This window comes from Bolinopsis microptera, chromosome 2, assembly GCF_026151205.1.
Source record: "Bolinopsis microptera isolate Bmic1 chromosome 2, MBARI_Bmic_1.0, whole genome shotgun sequence".
Taxonomy (NCBI): domain Eukaryota; kingdom Metazoa; phylum Ctenophora; class Tentaculata; order Lobata; family Bolinopsidae; genus Bolinopsis; species Bolinopsis microptera.
This window is the reverse complement of record NC_087073.1, coordinates 17,944,980-17,970,436: the sequence shown is the minus strand read 5'-3', so window position 1 is coordinate 17,970,436 and position 25,457 is coordinate 17,944,980. Positions and strand designations below refer to the sequence as shown.

Here is a 25,457-nt window from a genome sequence, read left to right as displayed (position 1 = left end):
CAAGCTCATGTTTTATTATTTTTGTTGTTCACACCAATACAAATGAAATACAGGATATCAATGTATTGAGTTCAGCATTAAATTAAGTATGAATTACAAATATAGAAGTTGCACAAACATCTTGGTACAAAGAGTTACCCCCACCACCCCGTCCATATTTACAGATCGAGGCGATTTATAATTTCTAAGTTAAATAACAAGTTTAACAAAATAATAAGAGACCGTTCACTATTTGGAGGAAGAAGTAAACGTCAGCTATGCAAAATTCCATACGTTTTACTATGATATATCAGCCAAAAATAGTAAAGTTAATTGACTGAAACAGTTAACTGCACAGTTCACTAAGACCCTCTTACAAGGCCGTTTAATGAAACACATAAAGATTTCTTAAACTAATCCATAGTCATGTGCAAAACTTGCTTTTCTGTTGGGCTACTACAATGGGCAGTGCTGAATTAAAAGCTATAGTTTATACGTTTAGAACATATCACGCCAGGCTTAGCAAATAATCATTAATAATTTAACAGTATTACAGAATACCAATTACCAACATATCAAATTAGAAATAAATGGATAAAATTTTGAATAAAAGCTTTAAAAAGATTAAAAAGTAGCCCTATTCAAATTGTATACAGCCGCAGTATTAAACTGAGCGGAGTATCCATTCTCTAAACATGCTATTGTGCGAAATATTAGTAAAGAAGCTTCATGTCACAAAGGAGTATTTCCGAATTGATGATTCTATAAGGTCCGGTTAAATTAAATTAACGTCATGTTGGTTACTATTTTCATGACAAAATTACCAAAGTGACGTGAATGTCACGTGATCAGAACTTAGAGACACGTGGGCGCGTATTTTCTCCCAACATGAACAGACTGATTTATATATACAGGCTCTGTACTACAACCTTGACAGGACATCACGCAATATCATTTTATTAAGATTTCTGAGATAAAAGACTTCGGGACTAAAAGTCAAAGATTAAACAGTCAGAGTTCAATGGAGTGAATTGAAGAGTTTTCGTCCAAATGTTGTCGTAATATAAAATCGATAATTTCACATCATGCTGCAAAATATACCCGGCCCCCTCTATCCTTATCCAGTATCCACCCAACAGATTTGTCAATTCAAATGTCAACTTATCAAGGTAACCATGGTAACATACTACTGTCCGACACTGACAATTACCTACCCAGCTAGCCAACTATTTCTGATTAAATATCAAGATAACTTAGAACTTCGATCTTCAAACTATCCTTCCTTGAGTGTGATCTGAAAAAAATATTTCTTAAACTTGAAAATTTCCTCATAATAAGTTTGATGGACAGATACTGAAGATGGACCTCGAGAAAAACTTATTAAATAATTTAGATAAGTTAAATAAGTTATTCATCAAAACTGGATGACGTTCACTCACCATCGTCGGAGTCAGACACGACAGAGAAGTTAAGAGCGGACTGAGGGTCCATGGCTGAGTTTTCATCGTCGTCATCATCGTCGTCATCTTGAGACATGGATGAATCACTTATTCTGTCAATTACATCTTCTGATATTGAGCCGTCATCTAAAATAGATAGGATTTAAATATAGCAGGAATAAAATATTACACTTGAAATTAATGGTCCCTCTCGACTGACGCGAAGAGAATAGATGGATCAATCCATAATAGAATGGACTAACGTATTTGTTGTACATTCTGTTTAACCCATTTGTTCAATCTCTCATATTTAAAATTTTTGCGAGGTTTCGAATCGGGCAATTTCATAATTTAATCTACTTAAAAATAGGGTATTGCTTGAACAAAAATGGCCAAAAAACATGAACCCCTATTATATTATGCATCGAGAACGAGGCCTCAAACTCAGTGCTGCACGGTTACCCGAGCTGCTTGAGGATGATGATGATGACGTGTCAGGACTCTGTGATGACGTCACGTGATTCTGCGATGACGTCACGTTTTGCCCCGATGATGCTAATTGAGAGGATTGAAGGGTGACTTGTGAACTAGCGGGTTGAGAGGTGAGTTGAGAAGTGGGGGCAGATGAATCGGATACGCCTGAAGAAGAGACAAGCTGCTGAGATGTTAATGTAACATGCTAACCGTGGGACCTTATTTCACAAACTCAACCCGCTCAACTCTTACCACAACTATATTTTTGGTAATAACAACTTTAAAATTGAACCGTGGGAAAACGAATTGCAACAACCACCACCATCTACTTAAACGAGTGATAACAAGGAATGTTCTTCATACCATCGTCGTCATCAAACTCGGAGTTGTCAACAGAATCGTCATCGTCGTCATCTTCGTCATCGTCATCATCTTCTTCGTCTTCTTCTTCTTCGTCGTCTTCTCGGGAAGCTTTACTTCTACCTACCTGAGAACAACAATTATTATCTTTTGTTCAAAATATCATGGCGCATTTTGGGTTCAGCTCTTTTGTGATCGTGATACACGGGTGAAATGAAAGGGATTTGTAAGCTAAATTAAGGCTTAAGCTAGGTTTTGTGAAACTTACTAAGTAAAGTTTGACGACGGAGCCCCCTGACCAGAGCTGTGTGAACTCTTCATTGGTTGATTCCACTGTCACCAGAAGTTTATCTCTCCTGGAGAAAGTGTTATCATTTTCGAGATAAGAATTATGTGGTTAGAACTCAAACTGGCATGACCTTAACATCAAATAAATAAACGATAAAACCTACAACATCTGTTGATTTGTTAAAACCTGCAGAAATTCAAGTCAACAATCTGTTTGCCAACATCGAAAGTACCAAGAGACTGGTAGCCTCCGTCAGCAGCAAATGTTTTAAATGTGCTCTCGAATGGGCCGAGAACGTGCTTGTAAGAAGGACTGATCTCGTGGTCTAGTATTTCCTGCTTCACATGTGACACTGTTTGGAGATATTATGTTTTTGTTATCTTTAAAGTAGAGTGAAAAGAATCAAAACTCGTAGTAAACAATTTTTAATCCGCTAAAGTGTAATTGCGAAAGTTATTATCTTCCTTATTATTCGGATGTTTTAGTTGGACTAACACCGAGAATAATCCATATTTATCACTATGATCCTTACCTAGAAGTAAATTGACCCTTTTGGTTTGGTGAAATGAGTACTTACGTCCGTACATCACGTCTTTAGAGTGGTTGTACTTCAAAAGGCAGTTATCAAGTGAGTTAATGGTGTTGAGAAGCTTGAAAGTTCGCATATCCCAGACTTCCGTGTTTATCATTATGTCAATACCTGATTTTACAGTTGTGAAAATCGGCAATTGAATATCATTGAAACGCTCAAGTCTCTAGAATGAAAAATGAACATTGGCCATGTCTCATGTAGCACACATGAAGCAGATCTTCAAAACAACACGTACCAGAGGGAGCGAACACTCCGCTGACAAAGTTATTGAACTTGTCGAACTTGTGGATAGCATTGGGGGTCCTGTAGTCCCACAGTACACCGTCATTTAACACCAGGTCGTCCGTGAAGTTGAATACCGCGTGGTTCTTGTAGTAGCCGTTTGATCTGGGTGACAGAGATAAAGATACTTTGAATACAGTGTTTGGTGATGGATAGGTAGAAGATTGAAATAAACAATTTATCAAAATTATGATCTCCAGAACAATCCAACTGTTTAAGTAGCTAATGAAAACGCTCAGCACTCACCCGGGAGGGTTAGCTAGAACAGTGACGGTCTTGCCAGTGTAGCAGTCCACGATAGAGGACTTGTGTTCAGGCATTGTGCAGAGCAGCTTATCGTCCGATAGATAACTGAAAGGAGTTTTTCGTGGTAATAGAAATTAAACCAATCCGACTCTTCTGTGAAAAGAAATTGGAAATGGTATATACTGATATCACAAAACTGTACTTGAACAGACCAGTACCTGAAGACTGCATGGTCCACCCCTTGTAGAGCGTGGCGGTGTTCAAGCAGATCCCGACTGTTGCCCGCCTCACTGCTACCAGGACTCCGCACACCCCATATTGTGCAGCTGTTGTTTGGTCGGTCAATGTCGCCCTCCTGTTGAGTGGTAAAGGTATACATTTTATAGAGCCCATTGATGAGGCTCAGAATCAGGCCATTTTTGTTTAAAATCCTTATCTTTTTACACTAAATTTGTTCCAAACTTCGCAAAATTACCTTAAATTTGAGAACATTTATGCTGAAATGTGATTAAATCAGTTGGAGACGTATTTACAAATTTCCCTAGAAAGCTTTCAGGCAGTGAGTTTAAAGATGAACCGTATGTTAAGACGTGAAGAATGTATATTATAAACCGAACAGGAGAGGTCAGAATTCCACCATAATTTCGTTTAGTGCTTTTGTATAATATGTCTATAAATTCGTGATATCTGTGACGTTGTCAGCATTTGTTCATTTAGCATAAACAGGAAGCTTTTCTACCACAAACTTTTAATTGGCACAGATTACTTGTACAATTATTTCTCTAAAAATTATTGCCACGCTTCTTTACGCTTCTTCTTGTTTACGTACACGGTAGAAACTGTGATAGACTTAAGATATTACTTGGAACTGTTTATGGCTTAAGATTGGCGATATCAAGAAGTGTAGTCCAAACGCCGAATTTTTTACATATTATTCGCGTATTTTAGGTAATTTATTTAACTTTTAATACAGCGAGGTAATTGAGGATAAATTATTCATATTTAACAGCTCTGTACATAACCGCTACCAAAACGACCAGATGTAATCGTTCTTTTGATAAGCTGATCTAATTATAAACCTAATGTAAGCTGGTCACATTTCGCGCATACCAAGTAATCTTAACTAGATGGAGCCTGAAAATATCATAATTTCTCATAAGATCAATTCAATTTCTTCGACGTTAAGTAGGAATTCTGTATAAATGAGATCCAGTTAGATTTCCAGCGTGATGCAGAACTTCTAGTTCTAAGATAAGATATGGAACAGGTGTCAAAGTGTGACCCACAGAAATTCTTAATTGGTGAAATTAATGTGCAGAAGAGCAGCTTATAACATGATCATATTAAAACACAGTATATTTGTCGCAAATCTTATCTGATTAGGAGAATATGAGGGATGGTTCATTAAGCATGAAAACTTTGCAAATTGCTCAATAAAATAGCAGTTTCCATAATCTTTGTTCGTATTAATTAGTATTTCGTTTGTTGTTTCGTATTCATGGGGAGGGAGGGAGGGAGGAGCGAAGGAGGGAGGAAGGAGGGGAGGGAGGGAGGGAGGGAAGGAGGGAGGGAGGGAGGGAGGGAGGGAGGAGGGAGGGAGGGAGGGAGGGAGGGAGGGAGGGAGGGAGGGAGGGAGGGAGGGAGGGAGGGAGGGAGGGAGGGAGGGAGGGAGGGAGGGAGGGAGGGAGGGAGGGATGGAGGGAGGACTTACTCCGGTTGAGTTAGATACCATCATCTTGGAAGATTGTGAGAGGACGAGAGAGGTAATTGGTTCACATTCGGCACTCTCAGTTGTTTGCATACAATAGTAGGGAGGGTGTTCTGTCATCTTGTATACCTGAGAATTCCAGAGATATTTAGAAAGTTCAATCTAAACAAATCTAATAAGGTAATAGCACATCCTATGGAACAATTGAATTTTCTTGATCCAAAAACAGATAAAGTACACTTTAACTATTCTACATACCGGGCCTCTTCTTTTCCCCGAAAAATTTAAGTTAATTAGCTCGTTCATTGACATCCCATTTGGTGGTCATTTGAGTACCTATTCCATCACAATACGACTATGAATTTCGTTTGAAGTTTCGACATACAAATAAAGTTAGGTGATCACCTTGATCTGGCCGGTATTGCAGCCCGCAACTATATAATCTGAAAAAGTTAGACAGCTGGTGTAGTTAACATGTTCCCATTCCTCTGCGTTCCTACTGTCCATTCTCAGCGTGTAGTATGGTTTGAACTTGCTAAATATGTACTTGTAGTCCCTGTATCGACCGTTTCTACCTGAGGTTATAGAGTGGGTTATTGTAATCCGAGCACAGCTGTAATACCAACATAGTTATTATGATTTTGATGAAAGCAAAATTTTGCGATGGTTGTGCACGGTTAGGTTTTCCAGTCGCCATACTACTAAACGTTCAATTTCGATCAGTTAATTGTGTTGTTGTATAAGTATTGCACAGCCGGATCTACACAATTTCTGTTTTGTTCAAAAATTTGCTAGTTTTTTATGTGGTTAAGAGCAGCTGCAGATATGACTTGAGTCTTGATTCAAGCCAGCACTTCATAAAACTACTCTGTGAGTAGATTACAAGATAGATACATCCACTGTCCCCTAGGATAGCGAGAAAAATGATAAAAGCGTAGATTGACTGCCAGATTCAGAGTGTTGTGTTTTGGGCGGATTCGATTTCTTTTATCAGACCGTGCGATCATATAACGATCACACCAAATTAAGAACAGTGATTATTAACATTTTCAATTTAAACCATTTACTTTCGTAGCAAAGTGTTATTAAAATATCTGTTTTTAGTCTATTATATCTATTACATACTAGAAACCCGCAAGTCGAAAGCTTTATTCGAAATTTAAAATATCAGTTATGTTCTAATTTCTCTTCATCATCTAGGGCATCTACCTCTGTCCTATAGAAAGTATGTATTTTATTTGACAATGACGAAAATAGGTCTAGGTGTGCCCTAGACGATACTTTTTACCGCATCATATTGCACGTGCAATCTTTTGATGTTGCGTAGCAACGACGCAGTAAAATTTTGTTGAAATATCGCCATTATTCTGTCGCTAATTAATCCTCATTTCCGACGTTAATTATAGAAAATCTAAAGTCTAAATCAAAATTTTAAAATGACTATAATAGCTACATATCCTTTTTCTGCAATCTTCCTAAAAATCTCGAGTTTTCGACTCCATTTGCGAGCTGAAATTGTTCTCAACGGAGGGACGGTTTTTGGCCAATTTTTACTACTTTTATGCCGTTTCCGGGGAGATTTCCTCAAGTTTAAAATATAGTATAGATAGATAGTCTAGTTTTAAATTAATTCCATACGCTGTCTTTTGTTCTCACTCCGTAGCACAAATAACAACCGATATTCTACAAGTAAGTGGGGATGAAGTTTCCAGTTGGAGAAAATGAGAATGTAGAAGTTGTACAGAACCCTACAAAGACGGCTCATGAAATCCTCGATCAGGATAAAATCTCCATTGAGAAAAGACCAGTCGCCGGAGTTATAGAGGAGTTTGTAGATCTTTCCAAGAAACTCCATACCCGGTGGGAATTCTTATGCTCTCACAAAGAGTGGGAGAGAACAGGACGGTGCAGCAAGGAACCTGTTTTCTGGGATGACTCAATGGGAGCAGAGAGGTCTGCTAAATATGCTCTGGCACCTTGCCAACTGGTAAATACCTGTCTGAGTGCCGCAGTTGGCTTGACTCTGATGAGGTACTCTCCCCAGAAGTTGAAAGGAGTGATGTCAGCAGTGTTCTCTGAAGCACAGGAGCATGTTACTCTGCTGAGAAATACTGCTATCCACGGAGAGGAGGCGATGGAACAGGAGGCTCTTCATCTCATCTTCAGCATCGCTGATGATTACCCTGATCAGTATCTGGATATGGTGAGAAACACGGCTACTGAGAGGACGATACATGTTACTCCTGTTACTTTGCTTGAAGCACTGGTCGTTGACTTACCCCGCTCCTTGAAGCTCCAGTACCCTAAAGTCTACACGGACCTACCTTTCCTTTACTTTCTGAACTACTCCGAGTTGGTAACAGCGGAGCTCCAGCTACTCAAGGTTCCAGCCATTCTACAGAACTCCGCCGCTAAGTACCACTTTACCTCCTCGGGTGATATGCTGAACAACAACCCGATCCTTCGGTCAGCTCTCAACCTGTCGTCCGATTCGCCGAAAATAGAAAGGTTCATTTCAGCGTTTCCTGAGCTTTTTGGATACAAAAATTTAGCAGACAAGAACTTCACTTTTGTTGGAGCAGGGTTTCCCTTAACTGGCATTATACTCCACATAGAGACCAATGCCTCAATCAACCTAGTTGATTACGACAAAGATGCTGTAAGAACAGCTAGGAAGTTTCTAGAAATAACAGAAAAGTTAGGGATAACTCGTGCGGGGGCTATAAAGGTGATTTTGGCAGATGCAACGGACGTGGTCTACCTCCCTACCTCACAGCTGCCTGGCATCATCAAGAAGCACGATGCAGACGGTCTTACCTGTCCACCTTACTGTCCCATGAACTCGGAGATGAGTGGCAAACAGATCGTTCCTACAGATATCCTCGACCTGGCAAGCGCACTGAGCGCAGAGACCACCGCCCAGGTCATCAAAAAGAACGCCTCTCTGGTCCCGACAATCCGGAAGCGGAACGTGAGGGGGATATCCGAGGTTCTCTACGAAAGATTCTCTCTGTCAGAACATGACAGCACCTTCCGGTTGGCAGGCGAGGTAACACCCCCACAGAAGGTGATCAGTGGAGCTACCCCCGCTAACTTGGTGACAGGGCTTACTGCCTCACGTAACATTAACTCTTGTCAGCTTTTTGTGAACACGTGCAACTTTGGATCCAAGTTACAGTTCTTGGAAAACATGCTCAGTTTTCCGGATTTTGAACTGCTAAAAGATCAAGTCGAAAACTACGAGAGGTCTGGCTATTGGGACAATCGAGTAAGAGAATTTTATCGGCTTGATAATATTTGCGACGAGGGTAAGCGTTTACTATAATTATTACAATCGTACAGAGTTATGAGGTTCTATCATTAGTTCTAGTAGTTAGTTTGAAGTTCCAGTGACCCGGTTCTAGTTAAAAACTTAATTAATCGCATATTTAGTTTTAAAGTTTTAACCGAATATGTTTTAATTGTTAACCAAATTATATGCCATATATCATATTCCATCAAACTAATTAAATGTTCGTGTAGAGTAAGTTATTCGCCACAAATCTGTAGTTAAGAGCTAAACAAGAATGGAAATTTGAGGTAAAGTTGGGTTTTTTCGGGTATTTTTTGGTTTTTATTACAAAAAAATGTTAGAATTTATATTATTTACACCTACATTCATTTGAGACCAAGTTATATGTTACCCTCCATCATCCCCATTATCAATTATGATATGTTTTATTTGTTTTATGTATTTTGTATTTTTGGGTTTTTAAATAATTGGATACAAAATTACAAAAAAGAGGGAAAAAACCAAAAAAACCCAACCCCAAAATGGGAATTTGAGGTAAAAGGGGTTTTTGTTGGTGTTGGATACCCCCCATAATGTTGACGAATGAGCCAGTATTCGCCACTGTAACGTAATAAACTGAATTTGGTGGTATCTAACATAAAACATCTCAACACAAACCTCCATATGGGACTCCATATTGTCTCTGCTGGTGCCTGGCGACCACATTTACAGGAGCTTCGTAGAGCTGAGGCTGGGGGTCCGGACATCTGTGCTCTTGGAACAGTGAGAACTTGGGGACAATTGACATGGGATGTTCACACTGGAAACAAAGAGAAATGAAGACATGGTTATTCACTGGTGATTTGTAAGTTTGAAAAGTTTTCGATCTAAATTGACTACAACAATAACATAACCCTAAAAAATAACATAGCTCACCATCATATGCTGTTCTCTCATAAAGTTGTAGACCAGGTCATTGAGTGATGGAGGGTGGTACATGTGGTTTGTTGTCCGAGCTTCTAATGCCTCCAAGTGATCCTTAACTCCAAATAACTTCTGTGGTACCTAGTCATATTTTCATCATATATACGATCTGTTGTAGTGGATACGGTAATAACCTTTCACAGCTATTTGAATTCTTAATTAATCCTGCCTTTGTTTGATTGCAAACTTTTGAACTCCGTGGGGAGATTAAGCCATTTTAATAGTGCGAATAGTCACAAATCTTTGAAACAAAAAAACATCACCTTTATCAGATTGATTTATTCATTAACTGAAATCCGTACAAAATAACATTGCCTTACCTTGGAGCATATAGATCTAAGTGCAGCTGTAGGAGACTGCAGACTAGAAGGCAATATATCCGGCTCGCTGCTGCTGGCTACTCTAGATCGAGCATTACGGATAACTAATTTCTTGCAGGGAGTAATAGGGGACATGAGGTGAGTCGTACTGGGAAGTAGAGGTTCTGATTTTACAGGATACAGTGCCAGGTCTTTTCCTAACTTAAGTTTTACTTCATCTACCAGAGCATTTGCGGTGCTTTTTAGTCCACACCTGAAATTAAAGTGATTTTGATAAGGAAAATGTTATTTGGTAGAATGTGTAAAATATTGCACAACATTTTTGCAATTTAGTATCAAATAGACGGGGCCCGTTTTTATCTTATTCACAATATTCATATATTTATTTAAAACGAAAGAGTGTAAAAAGTTTCATTTCATACTCACTCAAGCAAACTTGAATGCAATAGATTATAAATCTCGTCTTTATTGAAAGTTATAGGTGTTTTAGATACTATGTCGACTTTAGTCATCTTGTTCATCAAGGATGGTTCACTAGCTGCTTTGTCTGTTGAAACCCCGAACAATACTTCTAATAGAGATCTTGTGTATGTACAGAACTTTGAGTGAGTCTCCACGTTTTCTGAAAAATCAAATGAATTTAAAAAAACCTGTGACATAACCGATATTAAGTCATGTGGTTCAATGCATGGTTATTTATTTTAAATTGTAAGTATAATTTATTTCATGAACGATGGGCCACGATACATCGGTAAGGAAAAAATAGTTTACATTACTTTGATGGCACATTAAAGTGCATCGGAAATTCCGACCTGATATCCAGATTCCAGGTTGAATTAAAGAAACCGCGTGGAATTGCGCGCTTAAATTTACGACATTGCGCGTTACACACGCGTAGACAATCCATCAAAATGTTTTGGGCGCGTTCCTGTGTTAGATTGAGTAGACCGTTTTTGCTTTGTTTAGGTTCCTTTCGCTAAGATGTTGAATTATCACAATTTGCATCCTCATTCTGCAGAACAAGATGCAATTCATGATAATTCAGTATTCAATCAATCTTAGACAACAAGACTCAGGCACTTGAGACCAAATTAATTAGACAAAAATGACAAACCTGGAAGAATTGGCTCTCTCATTAAAGCTAGCAACTGTCCACTGCTCATCAGATGCAGTTTAGATGCGATCTGCCTAACGCCCCTCGATCGACACAGACCATTTAAGGCTTTACAGGCGGCCATTCGTAGTTCATCAGCATGGTTTACAGGGGTTTTGGTGAGAAGGAGCGACATGAGGACTTTTATACCGTTGTTAGTTCGGATAGCTGACCACATTTTGTGCATAACATCGTCGGCGCTGTTCTTTCTTGAATGCTGCGACGGTGTCATACTCTAAGGGAAACAGAATTACAGGACAAACAAAACTTCCACAAAACAAGTGATGTTTGATATCATTTTTAGTAGTTAAAACAGCTGACAAACGTACCAAGTTGAGGTTACTAGCACGGTAAGGTCCACATACAACCACGACAATGAGACTCAAAGCTGCTCTTTGCAGATCAATGTTACCGAATGACTCGGCTGCCAGCAGGATCATCTTTATACCCGTGTGTGAATCTCCTGTAGGTCATTTAGTTTACATGAGAACTTTCCGACAATGTAACATTTTATATGAAGAATCGTGATTAACGAAACGCCTCCTTGTGTATTGCTTCCCTGCCTTGTATACCAAAGATTTGTACACAAATATCTAGCACAGACGCAACTCCTGTACACGCAAAATGTAATGGGAGTCTATGAAGTATTTGAGTAATTTGACTTATCTCATAATTCATCCCATTTGAGCCCTTGAGTAGGGACTGTGCAAAATGAAATTAGCTTTTAGATAAGTTAATGTGCACAGCGCAGGTCACAAGTACCTTGATGCTTTATAGGCCATCGGTACAGAAAGTGTAAAACAAACCATTTGGTGCAGGATAAAATGGATACTGCTCAGTAAGCTTGAGTTGATATCTGGGCAGTATGGTGAGGAAGGTTAGGGCGGTTATGATGCAGGGTGAAGCGTCATATCGCGTGGAACGGAACGTCTCACCTAAACAAACGGAAATTTAGAACAATAAATAGGTAAATTAATCACTTCATTCATAATTTCATAATTTAAGTGTCGATGAATAAAATGGATAAAGTGATCGGTTTAAGTAGCTTACTCAGAAAGAATGCCTGGATAAATGTTTCAAAGCCACCAAGACTGTGAACATCATCTATTGGCTTCCAGAGGGTGTCAAAATCGGCATTAGATTGGATATACTCGTACGCTGTTTTAATGTTATCTTCTATTTCCAATGCCTGTGTATTTGTTCTTTGTTTGTTTTGTAACAAAAGTCTCCGTCGAATGTTTAACTTTTTATTACCATTATCTCCTATGATTTCATGTATAATATGTACTGTGTTATCCTACTACGCAATGATTATATCTAGTAATTGGAATGACGCTCTACATCGACATTATAATTTATATAAAGCATACCGAATTAATGCGTCAATACAAAGCCCAATTTTAGGCACTTATACTATTTTTGGCTAAACAGCAAGCTGATCAAGTCTGCTGTCTGGGGGGAGGTATTTATTGACTGCTGTATCATCTTGTGATCAGGTACTAACAGGAATGTCACCTTGTGGTTGGTATAAATCTGAGGGCTCATCCCCACTCCCTGGTGATCCTTAACGCGGCGCAGGTGTTCCGCGTAAAGGATAGTGTGCCCCGCGAGGTACTGTCTCACTGCGTTGCACGTGTGCTTCATCTTCTGACGTAGTAAGAATACTTCTACTTCGTTTACTGGGGGGTTCTTCAGCGCATCAACTGCTCCTCTCAGCTGAGAAGTGAGAAGTATTAATATTTTAGTCTGAGAGTTGTGGTATTGGAACTGCAATAGGTTAACAACTGTAATATTGGAAATTGCCACCATTAACCTTTTGAATACATTATATATCTGAAAAACCCTTAAATGTAAAACCGGCGAAATGGTGGATCACTGTTCTATATAAACAGTATCATTGACCAATCTTTCCAACTATATGAAACTAGACACACCTCTGTCTTTAATGCATTATTATATTATGTGACTTTAACAGGTAACTTAGATTTTAAAGCCTATTGTGATTTGAATGACATCAGTTTATATGCTACGACTTATTTTAAACATTGTCTAATTCTACTATTAGTTCTAGAAAGTTTGCCGACACAAAAGGTAAGGGTAACTAGTAACTACAGACATTCAGACTCACCACTTTGAAGAATATGGGAAGACCACATTGCTTGTCAAACTCCTCAATGATAGTCTGATAATGAAACCCGAAAGTAAGAAACAACGTGACGTGAGAGCGACCACTTTCATGTCTTCCTTTCAGCAATCGCAGACAAGTACTGAAAGAGTAAATATTAGGCATAAATTTTGGAATTTATAGCTAAAAAACATTTTTATTCCATTTAGTCATCAAAACGTTTATTTTGTCATTGTAACAATATTATTCAGGTAATTCAGGTCACATTGTTCTCACGTCATCATAGGTGCAATAAGATGTCTGTTATAAGAACACAGTCTCTCCATAACAGTGGAATGGAATACGAGCGCGTAGAAGCACGTGCTGATACCCGTGGAAGCACGCTGGTTGTACGGCAAGTCCATTAACAGTTGTAATCCTTCATAGTTCATGAAGTCACTTGCGAACTTTTTGTGGCACAGCAACGCGGATAAATACTGTAATGTATTGAATGTTAGATCTGTTTAAATGTAAATTTACATTTATGTTACTTCATTTCAGTGCATACATATCATGTAATTTCACTGCCAAAGTAATCAATATAAGTTATTTCTTATTTATGATATACAATTAGTATTTAAATTGAAGTTGAAACGAATAGCATAACAGCACCTGTTATGTCTTCATTATTTAGTGTTTTTATTTTTAATAACTTACTCGGATTATGTCGAATATGATAGGACTGTTGATGTCTGTTATGCTGATGTAGTTCAGTAGCAATTTCAAGATGCTGTTCTTCATTATTAACCCTAAAAACTATTAAGAAAAAATGTTATCAGCTGTTTTGAATGAACATTATCTTAATCTGTTAATAACAGAATAATTCAACTTGGGATTAAGATAGCATGCATCTAATAAACATAAAACTTCACTTAACACAATACACATACTGACGTAGCAGCTGAAGAAAAGAGGCACCATTCAGTTGCATAATTTGCACATTTTCTGTGTTTTTATGTGCACTTCAGCAGTAAAATCAGAAAAGCTGCATGATCGCTGCAACTAAATGACGCCTAAATGGCACCTCTGCTGGGAAAGATACATACCTCTTGGTACTCTCCCAGAGAGAGAAGAAAGTGTAGGACTGCCTGACACTTGAACTCTTCAAAGTTCCTCCTTCCCACGAGGGCCGGGTCCAGGAGTGGGTTATCAGCTATGTCAGGTGAGGAGCTCACTGTCTCTGTTCCGTCCTGAGTGTCTTCACTCCACGGAGCTGATCCTGGCACGGAGTTACTGGTTTGTTGGTATTTATTTGATAACATTATACTATTATTCATGTATGTCTAGGTTCTCCATAAATTACAATTTCAGTGATACATCCGAGATAGCATTAAAATAAAAACTTGAACACCTGCAATAATAGAGAATAAATGAAGAATCACGGTAAGAAGTATTGAAGTAGAAGTATAAAGTTACCTATAGACAGGGAAGTAGGATGAGCAGCAAGGTATTCAGACTTAGCACTAGCGTAAATTTCCTTCAACTTGTGGAGCAGTAAGCTGACCACCTCCATGTTGTTCTGGTGGTATCTGCTGCAGAGCGTCTCCCCGTAGCTGAGCATCTCCACTGCGTAGGAAGTGAGGGGCTCTCTGTCAGCTAGTGCCCATCTGTACAGCAGTTCTATCATCTCCTCCTCCTGACAGGGGTCATTGTTAGTGTGACCAATCAGAAGTTGTCATTGTTAGTGTGACCAATCAGAAGTTGTTATTGTTAGTGTGACCAATCAGAAGTTGTTATTGTTAGTGTGACCAATCAGAAGTTGTCATTGTTAGTGTGACCAATCAGAAGTTGTCATTGTTAGTGTGACCAATCAGAAGTTGTCATTGTTAGTGTGAGCAATCAGAAGTTGTTATTGTTAGTGTGACCAATCAGAAGTTGTCATTGTTAGTGTGACCAATCAGAAGTTGTCATTGTTAGTGTGACCAATCAGAAGTTGTCATTGTTAGTGTGAGCAATCAGAAGTTGTCATTGTTAGTGTGACCAATCAGAAGTTGTTATTGTTAGTGTGAGCAACCAGAAGTTGTTATTGTTAGTGTGACCGATCAGAAGTTGTCATTGTTAGTGTGACCAATCAGAAGATGTCATTGTTAGTGTGATTAATCAGAAGTTGTCATTGTTAGTGTGACCAATCAGAAGTTGTTATTGTTAGTGTGACCAATCAGAAGTTGTTATTGTTAGTGTGACCAATCAGAAATTGTTATTGTTAGTGTGACCAATCAGAAGTTGTCATTGTTAGTGTGACCAATCAGAAGTTAAGTTGTCATTGTTAGTGTGACCAATCAGAAGTTGTCATTGTTAGTGTGACCAATCAGAAGTTGTCATTGTTAGTGTGACCAATCAGAAGTTGACATTGTTAGTGTGACCAATCAGAAGTTGTTATTGTTAGTGTGACCAATCAGAAGTTGTCATTGTTAGTGTGACCAATCAGAAGTTGTCATTGTTAGTGTGACCAATCAGAAGTTGTCATTGTTAGTGTGACCAATCAGAAGTTGTCATTGTTAGTGTGACCAATCGAAAGTTGACATTGTTAGTGTGACCAATCAGAAGTTGTTATTGTTAGTGTGACCAATCAGAAGTTGTCATTGTTAGTGTGACCAATCAGAAGTTGTCATTGTTAGTGTGACCAATCAGAAGTAGTCATTGTTAGTGTGACCAATCAGAAGTAGTCAGAGTGAAGATAATTCTTTCTTTTATTGGACGTTCTATGTGAATTTGTGAATGATACGGTGAATTGTACGATTTTCAGTCAAAAATATCAGTACAAAAGTTCAGGTTACTACTATATTTGTACAAATATTTGGGTCTACAACTGTGACGTAATAAGATTTGGTGACCAACCTCCACTTATCATTTCTAATATCACCGGGGAACTGATCGGCCAGTAGAAAACACAACAGCAACTAAGTTACTAAGCGTACAGCCGACTCAAACAAAGATAAACCGTACGTAAAACACTATTATAGCGCCTGTCATCTTTTTAAGACACAAGTGATCTATAAACTGTAATAACTTTAGCACGTGCCTCGAGCACCACAGACATAAAAGTTAAGGAAGCACGACTGATCCTAGCTAACAAAACTAATCTGAAAGAACAAGGTTATTTCCTTGTTTGTTTGTGAATTTTTATCTGTTATCAATAAATTATCTTAAAATTTATTACCGCAAGAATGATTTTGTTCCAGAACATTCGTTCAGAATATTCTAGCAATTATTTGAAGAGACTGCAGCGTAATGTTGGAAGATTGTACTGCTATTTCGTGTTTTCGTTATTTTGGTTTGAGGGCCAGGAATTTTCTGGATGTTTTCTGAGCCCACATTACGAATAAAATCATATATTTGAGCAGTTGCCACGTGACCTCTGAACACCATAAGAAAATAGAGTTTTGTGACGAAAATAAACGTTGTCAGTTACATGAGTTACAAATTGAAAGTCGTTTAATGCAATTACTTTTGTCGAAATAGGAAAATTTTGGAACAATCATACAATCAAATATATAAACAATAAGATTCAGTTTTTCAAAACAGGCAATTTGCTCATAATCATTAAAGTATAACGTTTATGTTACATCAAATTACAAACCACTGATCAAGCGGTGTTATAGTTCGTTGAGAGAAGAAATTTGTTCATATCATAATTTTCGAATCGAAGCGAGACTGATAACGCCAAGCAATCATGTAGAGCTGATCAGAGAAACCTCAATACTTGAAGAATAAACAACTGAATGAGGTCGACGTTTCTGGGTTGGACTTAATCATGACAAAAGATGAAATGAAAAATAAAACGGAAACTGACACAGCCCACGCATTTAAAAACTTGAAACACTGAAATTTAGTTTCTAGAGGAAGATGGTCCCTGGTGAATAGGTCGACGAAGAACACCAGCTCGAACAGCAACTCTGACATCACTTGTTCTGGTGAGGATTATAATGGGGTTGCATGTGGAGGTCACAATGGGGACCCAAGCGAAGATTATCTCGTGGAGGCTAACGTGGGGAGGCAGGAACCACATGACGAGGACCAGGCCGGTAACTGATATGAAGTAGGGTATGTTGATGAACAGAATGGTAATGCAGCTCGTCATGTACTTTGCGTTCTTTTTACCCGGACTGTTCCTGAGATGTGTTTGTATATTATATTATCTTATCACTGCACCAAAGAAAGATGTTATAAAAGGATAATGGGGCACCAGATGGCAGATGGTAATCAAACATATAATTTCATTTGTTTTGGAGATAATGTAAATGATGCTAAAATACAAATAGGTATCAGAACAAACCTGGTAGTGAAGTAAAGATATACCACAGTGAAGACAGATATGAACAGTCCAGCGCAGCAGTGGGTAAAGTTCGCCCAAAAACACAGTTCAAACCCGATCTTCAGTAACTTGATGCCCCAAGTCTCGTTGAGAAAGAACTCGCTGACAACAAAATAAGCTCCATTATTGAGAATCATGTAGGCAAAGTAACACCCCAAGTATATCATCACGTATCTTTGCTTAAAATTGAAGAAAGGGAACATTATCTTGCTGGTTCTGGTGACTGCAAGCAGGAAACCTATAATCTGAGAAAAACAACCGAAGATGCAGGTCCAGGTGCGGACGTACCTTAACACGACATGAGACAGGGGCACTAGATCACCGAGCAGCATGAAGTAGGTGTAGGCAAGCGGGGCCCAAACATTTGTCAGGAAGTCTGTAACTGCAAGATATTTCTTGAGCTCTGCACTGGAGCTCCTCTTGATTCCTCTGAAGTACCAGTAGAGGAGAGGGTTAAGAGATGTGGATATTATCCAGGTGCAGATAAAGAATATACCCAACACGTCACATATGACCGTGTCTGTGGATTTCGGGCTGTAAGGCTCAATGTCCGAGACATTGTTGACGGGGTGGATTGGATCTTTCTCGTAGTGGATTTGATCTTCTGCAAACAGGAACTTCCAGAAAATTAACATTCAATACTGAAATGATTGGTACGTTTTTTTAGACACACACACACACACACACACACACTCAAGAAAGTCTTCAACAAATTTGCTTTTTAATAAAACAATTTACATAAAACGAAACAACTTCGACACAATAATGACTTTGACTTAGTGCGGCTTCAATGTCCGAGAAAATAATAATGAAGCTTTAGTAATGAAGGCATATTATGCATCCTCAAGACAAAATGTGGAAAACAAGCTTATTAGCCTACCAATTGATAAAATTTATTTGAGATCAAGTGGTAATGATGAAGTCAGAAATTTTTTCCAAACTTGTCTGGTTTAGGCTGCCTTGATACAATAAGCGGGACAAATACATCTCTGAAATAAATTTCTAGAAATTCTGAATGTAACATTTTAATGCAGTACAACCAGAAATTGCACTCCGATTTAATTGACAGCCAGGGGACAATAGTTGTATTGCAGAAAGAGCTGCTAGCTGCCAAAGACGAGCAGCTTGATTACTTGAAATCTTCGGTTGTAGCATCAGTTGAGAATACTGTGAAATCCGAGTTAAAGACATACAGCGCCGCGGTAAAGGAATCAAAAGCCTCAACAGCAGGTCGTTTGTTGGATTCGGATAGAAACATCTTGAAGAATGTCATTAAGGATGTTGTAGCAGAAGAAGACCGAAGTCGGAATCTGATGTTTTTTGGTCTTAAAGAAGAGAAAGGTGAGCTGTTATGCGACAAGGTCGGTCAAGTGTTGTTGGAACTTGGTGAAAAGCCAAAAATAGAAGCTAGCAGAATTGGTTTGATAAAATCCAAGGATAAGAAACAGGTGGCTGATAGACCTGTTAAGGTGACTTTGACGAGCTCTACAATCGTGCAGCAGATTTTGACTAGAGCAAGGCATCTCCGTAGCTCGGAGCATTTCGGTAAAGTCTTCATCAGTCCGGATAGGTCTCCAGAGGAACGTGCCGAACAGCAAAAGCTTGTTTTAGAACTCAAGAAGAGATCAAACGACGAGCCAGATAAGAGACACTTCATTAAAGGAGGCAAAGTGTGTAGTGTGGACAAAACTGTTGTTTGAAATGTGTTAAGACAGAGTTTTGTTTGGATTTATGGATTCGATAAGCTTCTAAATCACATTCGTCTTTCAACACAAGACTATCAGTCTTCTAGAATTTTGTTTTGATTTGTGTATTAAGCTCTGGAGTATTTAGTCTTACTTCCAGGTCCATAATTTTGTGCAGTGTATTATATTTTTAGAGTTATTATGGTTTTATATTAGCAGATTTAGGTATATAACTATTCTATATAATTGTATGTATAAATACTTGAGTAAACATTAACCAGTAAACAAAGCTGGTTCCAATCAATCATGCAATTTTGTTCCCAAAAGATTCAATTTTCAAAATGTTTACATCATTTAATCGATTTTAGCGACAACAAAAAATATCTATTTTTTGAACTTACAAGCTGAATAAATTGAAAATAAATCTAATTATGAGTACACAATTTATCTATATAAATATCCTGTTGAACTCCCAGTGGAAGTTCTCTTGTTGAACGTCTGTACGTCTCCAACTACCGGCTTAGTTTCCCTACATATGTATTTGAGGCAATTTTCATAGCTTATTGCATATAATAGTTCATACGAATAATAATCTCAGAATAAAACTTAGTCTGAACGTGATTCTACCCGAATAAATAAATATTCAATAGCTCTCTTATTTTTCAGTAAAGCAAAATTTAAAACAGGTAGCATACAGTAGCATTAAATACGTCGACAAATATAAAACTGAAAAATGAGAAATGGTTGACCACTCTATACAAAAGTATGTAAACAAAGGACCACGCTCAATTATTATTAAGCTACTTAAATTTACAGTGCCCCTTACAAATTTACAGCGCCTGGGTGCGTGTCTACAGTTGATATAAACAATAGCATTTAATTTCACCTTAAGAGGGCAAGTAAGGTGAGCCTTACAGAGTACCAAAAGAACACAGAAAATAGAAGTGAACATGCCGAGCAGAGAATAAAGAGGTCTCTACGAGAGTACTACCTCTATAAGGGCATGGCATAATTTCCTAATTATAACAGTACATTAAACAATAGGTGACCCGGCGTATCTAGGTAAAGGCGACGGTTATCGTCCAATCAGAAACCGTTCAGCTCAACACGGGGAAATTCGTGTTTACGCGTTAGTTTGACTGAAACGAACGACAAAACAATCAAGTCTAGGATTATTGTGCTGAAAGTAATAATGTAGAAAGAGCCAATGTAAGGAAAAACAATGATGAAAGCGTCCTGGCTTACGACTAGTCATGTTGATATCTTAAAATTCCTAAATTTTAATTTAACACTACATATGTCTCCCGACAGAGATTATAAACTCACGTGTTTCGTCTACGTCACTCTCAGTTACAAAACACGTACTTGTATAAGTTGAAACTATATTTAACAACATTCTGTAATTTTCACGAATCATGATAAGTTAACTCACATAGCACATTCCTTCTTTTTTTAATTCTTTATCTCTATATTCATTTAAGTACCGTATGAGATTCTGACGTTAACTGTTAAATTTTTTAGAAATTTGCAGGGTGTTCACTGAAAATCACACCCTCAGCTCGTATTTTATTTCTTATTCATTGTATTATATGTATTATATATATTGTATGTATTTCAACTGTGATCGCCATCCGCCAATTTTAAATGGACATACTATTGACGGTACCGTGATACTGATAACTGATGCGTGGTGCATGAGGAAGCAGGAAGTTACTTTACGTTATATATCACTGAATTATTATGTACTAACGGCACAGAGACTTGTTCGCATACTGCTACTTTATATATTATGTTTATACTAGCCCGTGGAAAGGGTGGAAGCTAATTGTTTAATAGTTTTTACATATTGAAAAATATCCATCCCAACCGAAGATACAGCCGATTAGAATGTTACATGCACACAACGTAAAAGCAACAAAACCGATCACAATCGAGATGGTTGTAACAGAAAAACAAGAATGTTAGAATGCGTACAACTAACTGAGCGGGTGATCTAATTCTATTGTATTATTAGGAATATCTAGCAATATTGATCGAACAGACTTCATATTATCGAAGAGACTATTATGATTATATTATGGTATATACAGCGAGATGTTCTTAATCGTTACATTTATAGACAAATTTTGAAAATATTACCGGAATTTTTATTGCCTAGTGAACCATGAACGAACATGAAATATCGGGGATATTAGTCTAGCAAGGGCTTAACGACAATGTGATAAAATCAAAATTTGCACAGTTACATTTATTTAAGACTAAGAAGACTGAGCTACTGAATTGAAAGTACACAATCTGTACAGAAAAATACAAAGAATTCGGATCGCAACATTAGAACACGAGTGTCGAAAAGTTAATGACCATGTCTAACACACTTGTCACTTGTTGAGGGTCTATTCAGGTGCCTGAGGGAGGAAATCTAGAATTCTCCAGAACAGTTGGCACTTCTGTAATAATCGTAGGGTTATGGCTAGCGGCCATCACTCGGAGTGCCATGAGTACTTCCAGAGGAATGCTAGAGACCTACTTCTCCTCCAGAAGTAGACAAAAGGTAATTTTAAACTTAAGCTAAATGGGTGCTAAAAACAATTTTGACCTAAGAGTGGTAATCGTAAAACAATTCTGGATTTCTCTTCTCTATTGAACTAAAAAGCAAACAAGAAAACGGGGGCCTAGGAAGGCAGTGAGGAGAGTAGGTGTATGAACGGGAAAGCCACGCTCACGAGATTTTTCTAATTGTTGTGCTATTTTTATACTGTTTCCTTGCAGCGCAGTATTGTTGAAATTGAAATACAGTATTTTTATCCCGCTTATATCAATAATCAAAATTAGAATAAAGATTGCCGATGTCAAAGAAGCTGGCCTTGCAATGTACTCAAAAACTAGATACTCAATATCTTATGAATATACTAGTAACAAATTTAAGAACCAAAGTACTTTATTTGACTTTTTTAAATGTATCACACACGGTAAAAACTTATGTATCACCCTCTAACATGTTTTGCTCACTACACATATTATCACTTCTGATATAATAATGTTGGACCCGTTGTTTATAAATGAAGGATTATGTGATTAAGGTGGTAGCCAAAAGTTTCGTGTGGGTTGCATACGTACATACTACATAGCTTATCAATGTGTATGGCATCACAGGAACTAGCTACTAAGTTAGTTGGCAATTAACTCATTATTAGACTCAAAGCTGTGAAGGGTTAAGGTCATAAGGTGATAATGAGCTGCTGGATGTAAACATGTCTATCTGTCATGTAATATGTATCCCTAGAAGCGACCCAGAAGGCTGAAAGATATGTACTTGGAGAATGATACGATGAAAGGTAAGCAAGGAACGGTGGAATTAGTATAAAAAAGGTCAATAATTATTCACAATGACATTTAGGTGAGTCTGATAGCAGAGTTTCGAAGAAGAAACATCAGCAAAACAATCAGTTTCGAAGTCATCTACGTTAGCCAATATTTCGAAGAATTATTGATCCAAAATTATGAATCAAGTCAATACTCATTACTCACAGCTGGCTTAGGGTTTGCATTATCGGTCCACAATTTTTTATCGCCGATAACCGATAATAATTTTTCAATTATCGGCGATAACGATAATTATCGGCGATAAAATTTGGTCAGAACAATTAGCTTATTTTCCATCGATTCAGTGGCTTAACTAATCATACGTTCATGATTTATAACTTCCGTGATTGAGGGTCATGAATTCCCGAGATATCGTACACAAATTGTAAACGCGTAATTTCAAAATAGTCAATTAATTGAAAGTGAAGATCCGATATACTTTACAGTGAACAGTCAGTGACAATAACAATCTTACACAAAGTGGAACTCCACAGCCGCTAAACGGCTATACATTTCGGCTTGAGTTTTCTTTTCGATGTAAGATACTATTGGGGACTGATTTTTTGGTCGCTTGACTTTGGGGGATGCCGAAGATTTATCATTATTAGCAGCTGCATTTTCTATACCGTGTTTAACTCTCAAGTGGTACCAAAGATTAGTGTAAGACCTTTTGGCTGTTGTGCTGAGAAAAGACTTGTCACATTGCATGCAGGCCACGTTGTCCCCCTCTTTTGTGAAATGTTTCCAGATCTCGTTGGTTGACATATCAAGATTAACTAGTTTTCCGAGACACAACAGAAAACAGATAACAACTGATACGTGTAACGTAATCAATCAGCGATTTAAGCAAATGAGCGACCCAGGCAAGTTAATCATCGGCAAGTTAATCATCGGCATTTCTCAGGGGAGGGGCGTGGAGTGTGGACTGTGCAGGAGTGTATTGTGTTGTTATGGTGTGTACTGTGTACTGTGTCGGGTTCAAATTATTACCTTATACGGTTGTAACTGAATTGATAGTTTGAAGTGAACAGCTTATCTGTAATAGGGTGGGGCGAAACTACGGGATACTTATTACAGATTTACCGTTTAAACTTTAATTCCGTTGAATTCAAATATGCAACTATCCCATGAAATATGAATACTTTTACATAGTACATACCTTGTTTCACCAATCAACAGTGATAAGATAACATTGCAAATCTTGCTGATTTAAGTACTTAAGTAGCAAATTCAGATGTTTTGATCAGTTTCACACATATCTTATGATCAATCTAGTGAAAATGAGAGGTAAGAATCTGCGAGTTAGCTGTAAAGTCTCGAAAATTCCGAAATTATTTTTGAAAAGAAATTTCTGAAATTATCGGTTTATCGGTCAGAAATTATCGCCGATAACCGATAACGATTTTACTACGAATTATCGCCTATAATTTTATCGCCGATATTATCGATTGCAAACCCTAAGCTGGCTCAGATTCACGGATTACCTGCACTGTTTTTTGATTGACCCCTTTTAAGTAAATTATGGTTGATTAAAGCCCAAAAATAAGGATTCATAATTTATATTTTCCGGCAGCCTTAAATTTCATCTAATCTTCCTGTAACACCCGGTTTTGGTCCAGGCAAAATCCGGCAAAACCAGAAGAAAGATTAAGATCCGGCCGTTTCCGGTCTGCCTGCCAAAACCTCAAACCGGTGGGTACCTATACCACTGGTTTAACTAAAAAAACAAAATCAATTCTTGGGAGCAAAGTCGTCTATGATTTTCCTACCTACCTGAATTAATCAAATTGATTGGAAGTAGTTGCCAAAGACTCAAACTTTGGCAGAACAACCTATTTACAAAATTATGTGATGAAATTAAATACATTACATAAAATAATACTAACTATGCTGTGTGCTTATAATTTGTAACTTACAACTTCTTTGAAGTAAGCATTAGCATTAATCCCGTTCATAGCAGAGGACATGATCCTAGCGGCCAAGATCTTCACTTTCTCGTCATTAGCATAGCGAGATCCAGTTAGATAGGTGGAAGTCAACTGTAGAGGAAAATGTTAGAAAACATGTAAATAGTAAATAATTTTAAAAGATGCTCAACTCAGACAGTGTAATTTTCGGAAGGAAACTTACATATAATAATTTCTGACCATAACAAAATTGATAACTTTAGGACACATTGACTACTGTCTAGTCTCTACTAGTCAATGTGTCCTAAAGTTATCAATTTGACTAGCTTGAAATCTGGTCGGTTTTTCAAAATAGATTTGATAGCACATTTCCCGATTGCTGCCCAAGTTTTTTCATTTATCCTATAATCTGCTATTAAAAACGTCAGCACATAGCCGTAGAATATGATGAAAATGTATGAACAAAATCTTACTGTTTCAAGAAATTCTTCATTATCTAGGATGCATTTTATAAGATCACTTTCAACATTTTCAGTGATATCTTTGAAGTCGTCATAAGGGTCCAATCCTAGCTTCTGAACTTCATCCTTTGCTTCATCTATAACATCTGCAATAAAAGGTATTACAGATAGTGCAACATTCAATAATATAGGCAGAAACCTTGAATGAATACACCTACAATAAATGATAAGCTAGCACCACATTGGGACTAATGGTGATGGTTGGGCTCCATCGATCTTGCTTGCAGAGTAATTAATCTGTCTTGCAACTACAATAATGAGTGCAATTTTTAGTGTTATGTACCTGCAATGCACATGAGTACATTGTTAGGATAATCATCAGGCAGAGGAAGCGTTCTGTTTTCTTTCTCCCACCGAGCAAGCAAGTCGTTTGCTCTGTCTATTAGACCCATTCAAGTTGTATCT

At 37.8% G+C, this 25,457-nt stretch overlaps 2 protein-coding genes across 5 annotated transcripts; both read right to left on the bottom strand.

The window, feature by feature from the left end:
- LOC134826425 (DDB1- and CUL4-associated factor 1-like) lies at positions 1 to 25,457 on the bottom strand. 4 transcript variants are annotated; one of them, XM_063838792.1, is made up of 29 exons: positions 25,336 to 25,457; positions 25,005 to 25,138; positions 24,541 to 24,663; positions 14,678 to 14,897; positions 14,308 to 14,480; positions 13,919 to 14,017; positions 13,499 to 13,698; positions 13,226 to 13,364; positions 12,613 to 12,813; positions 12,148 to 12,286; positions 11,904 to 12,032; positions 11,427 to 11,560; positions 11,059 to 11,332; positions 10,371 to 10,566; positions 9,945 to 10,197; positions 9,577 to 9,705; positions 9,319 to 9,460; positions 5,775 to 5,944; positions 5,373 to 5,498; positions 3,880 to 4,016; positions 3,662 to 3,766; positions 3,369 to 3,520; positions 3,119 to 3,241; positions 2,728 to 2,893; positions 2,521 to 2,608; positions 2,256 to 2,379; positions 1,881 to 2,057; positions 1,419 to 1,565; positions 59 to 1,273 (listed from the first exon to the last, which is right to left on the bottom strand). In XM_063838792.1, exons 1-29 carry the CDS (start codon positions 25,442 to 25,444, stop codon positions 1,248 to 1,250), a joined length of 4,335 nt encoding a protein of 1,444 aa, XP_063694862.1. In that variant the 5' UTR covers positions 25,445 to 25,457; the 3' UTR covers positions 59 to 1,247. The 4 variants fall into 4 exon arrangements, with proteins under 4 accessions (XP_063694865.1, XP_063694862.1, XP_063694864.1 ...); XM_063838794.1 differs by having other exon boundaries at positions 11,059 to 11,314; XM_063838795.1 differs by lacking the exon at positions 1,881 to 2,057 and having other exon boundaries at positions 1 to 1,273.
- LOC134811713 (uncharacterized) lies at positions 16,810 to 18,213 on the bottom strand. The gene is made up of 2 exons (XM_063818743.1): positions 17,538 to 18,213; positions 16,810 to 17,373 (listed from the first exon to the last, which is right to left on the bottom strand). Exons 1-2 carry the CDS (start codon positions 18,209 to 18,211, stop codon positions 17,091 to 17,093), a joined length of 957 nt encoding a protein of 318 aa, XP_063674813.1. The 5' UTR covers positions 18,212 to 18,213; the 3' UTR covers positions 16,810 to 17,090.

Coding starts and splice junctions, on each gene's coding strand:
- LOC134811713 (XM_063818743.1), bottom strand. CDS start 18,211: ATGTTAATTTTCTGGAAGTTCCTGTTTGCAGAAGATCAAATCCACTAC. Junction 17,374..17,537: donor TATCTTTACTTCACTACCAG/GTTTGTTCTGAT, acceptor AACACATCTCAG/GAACAGTCCGGGTAAAAAGA.
- LOC134826425 (XM_063838792.1), bottom strand. CDS start 25,444: ATGGGTCTAATAGACAGAGCAAACGACTTGCTTGCTCGGTGGGAGAAA. Junction 14,018..14,307: donor CTCTGGGAGAGTACCAAGAG/GTATGTATCTTT, acceptor TTTTCTTAATAG/TTTTTAGGGTTAATAATGAA. Junction 3,242..3,368: donor CGGAGTGTTCGCTCCCTCTG/GTACGTGTTGTT, acceptor CTGTAAAATCAG/GTATTGACATAATGATAAAC.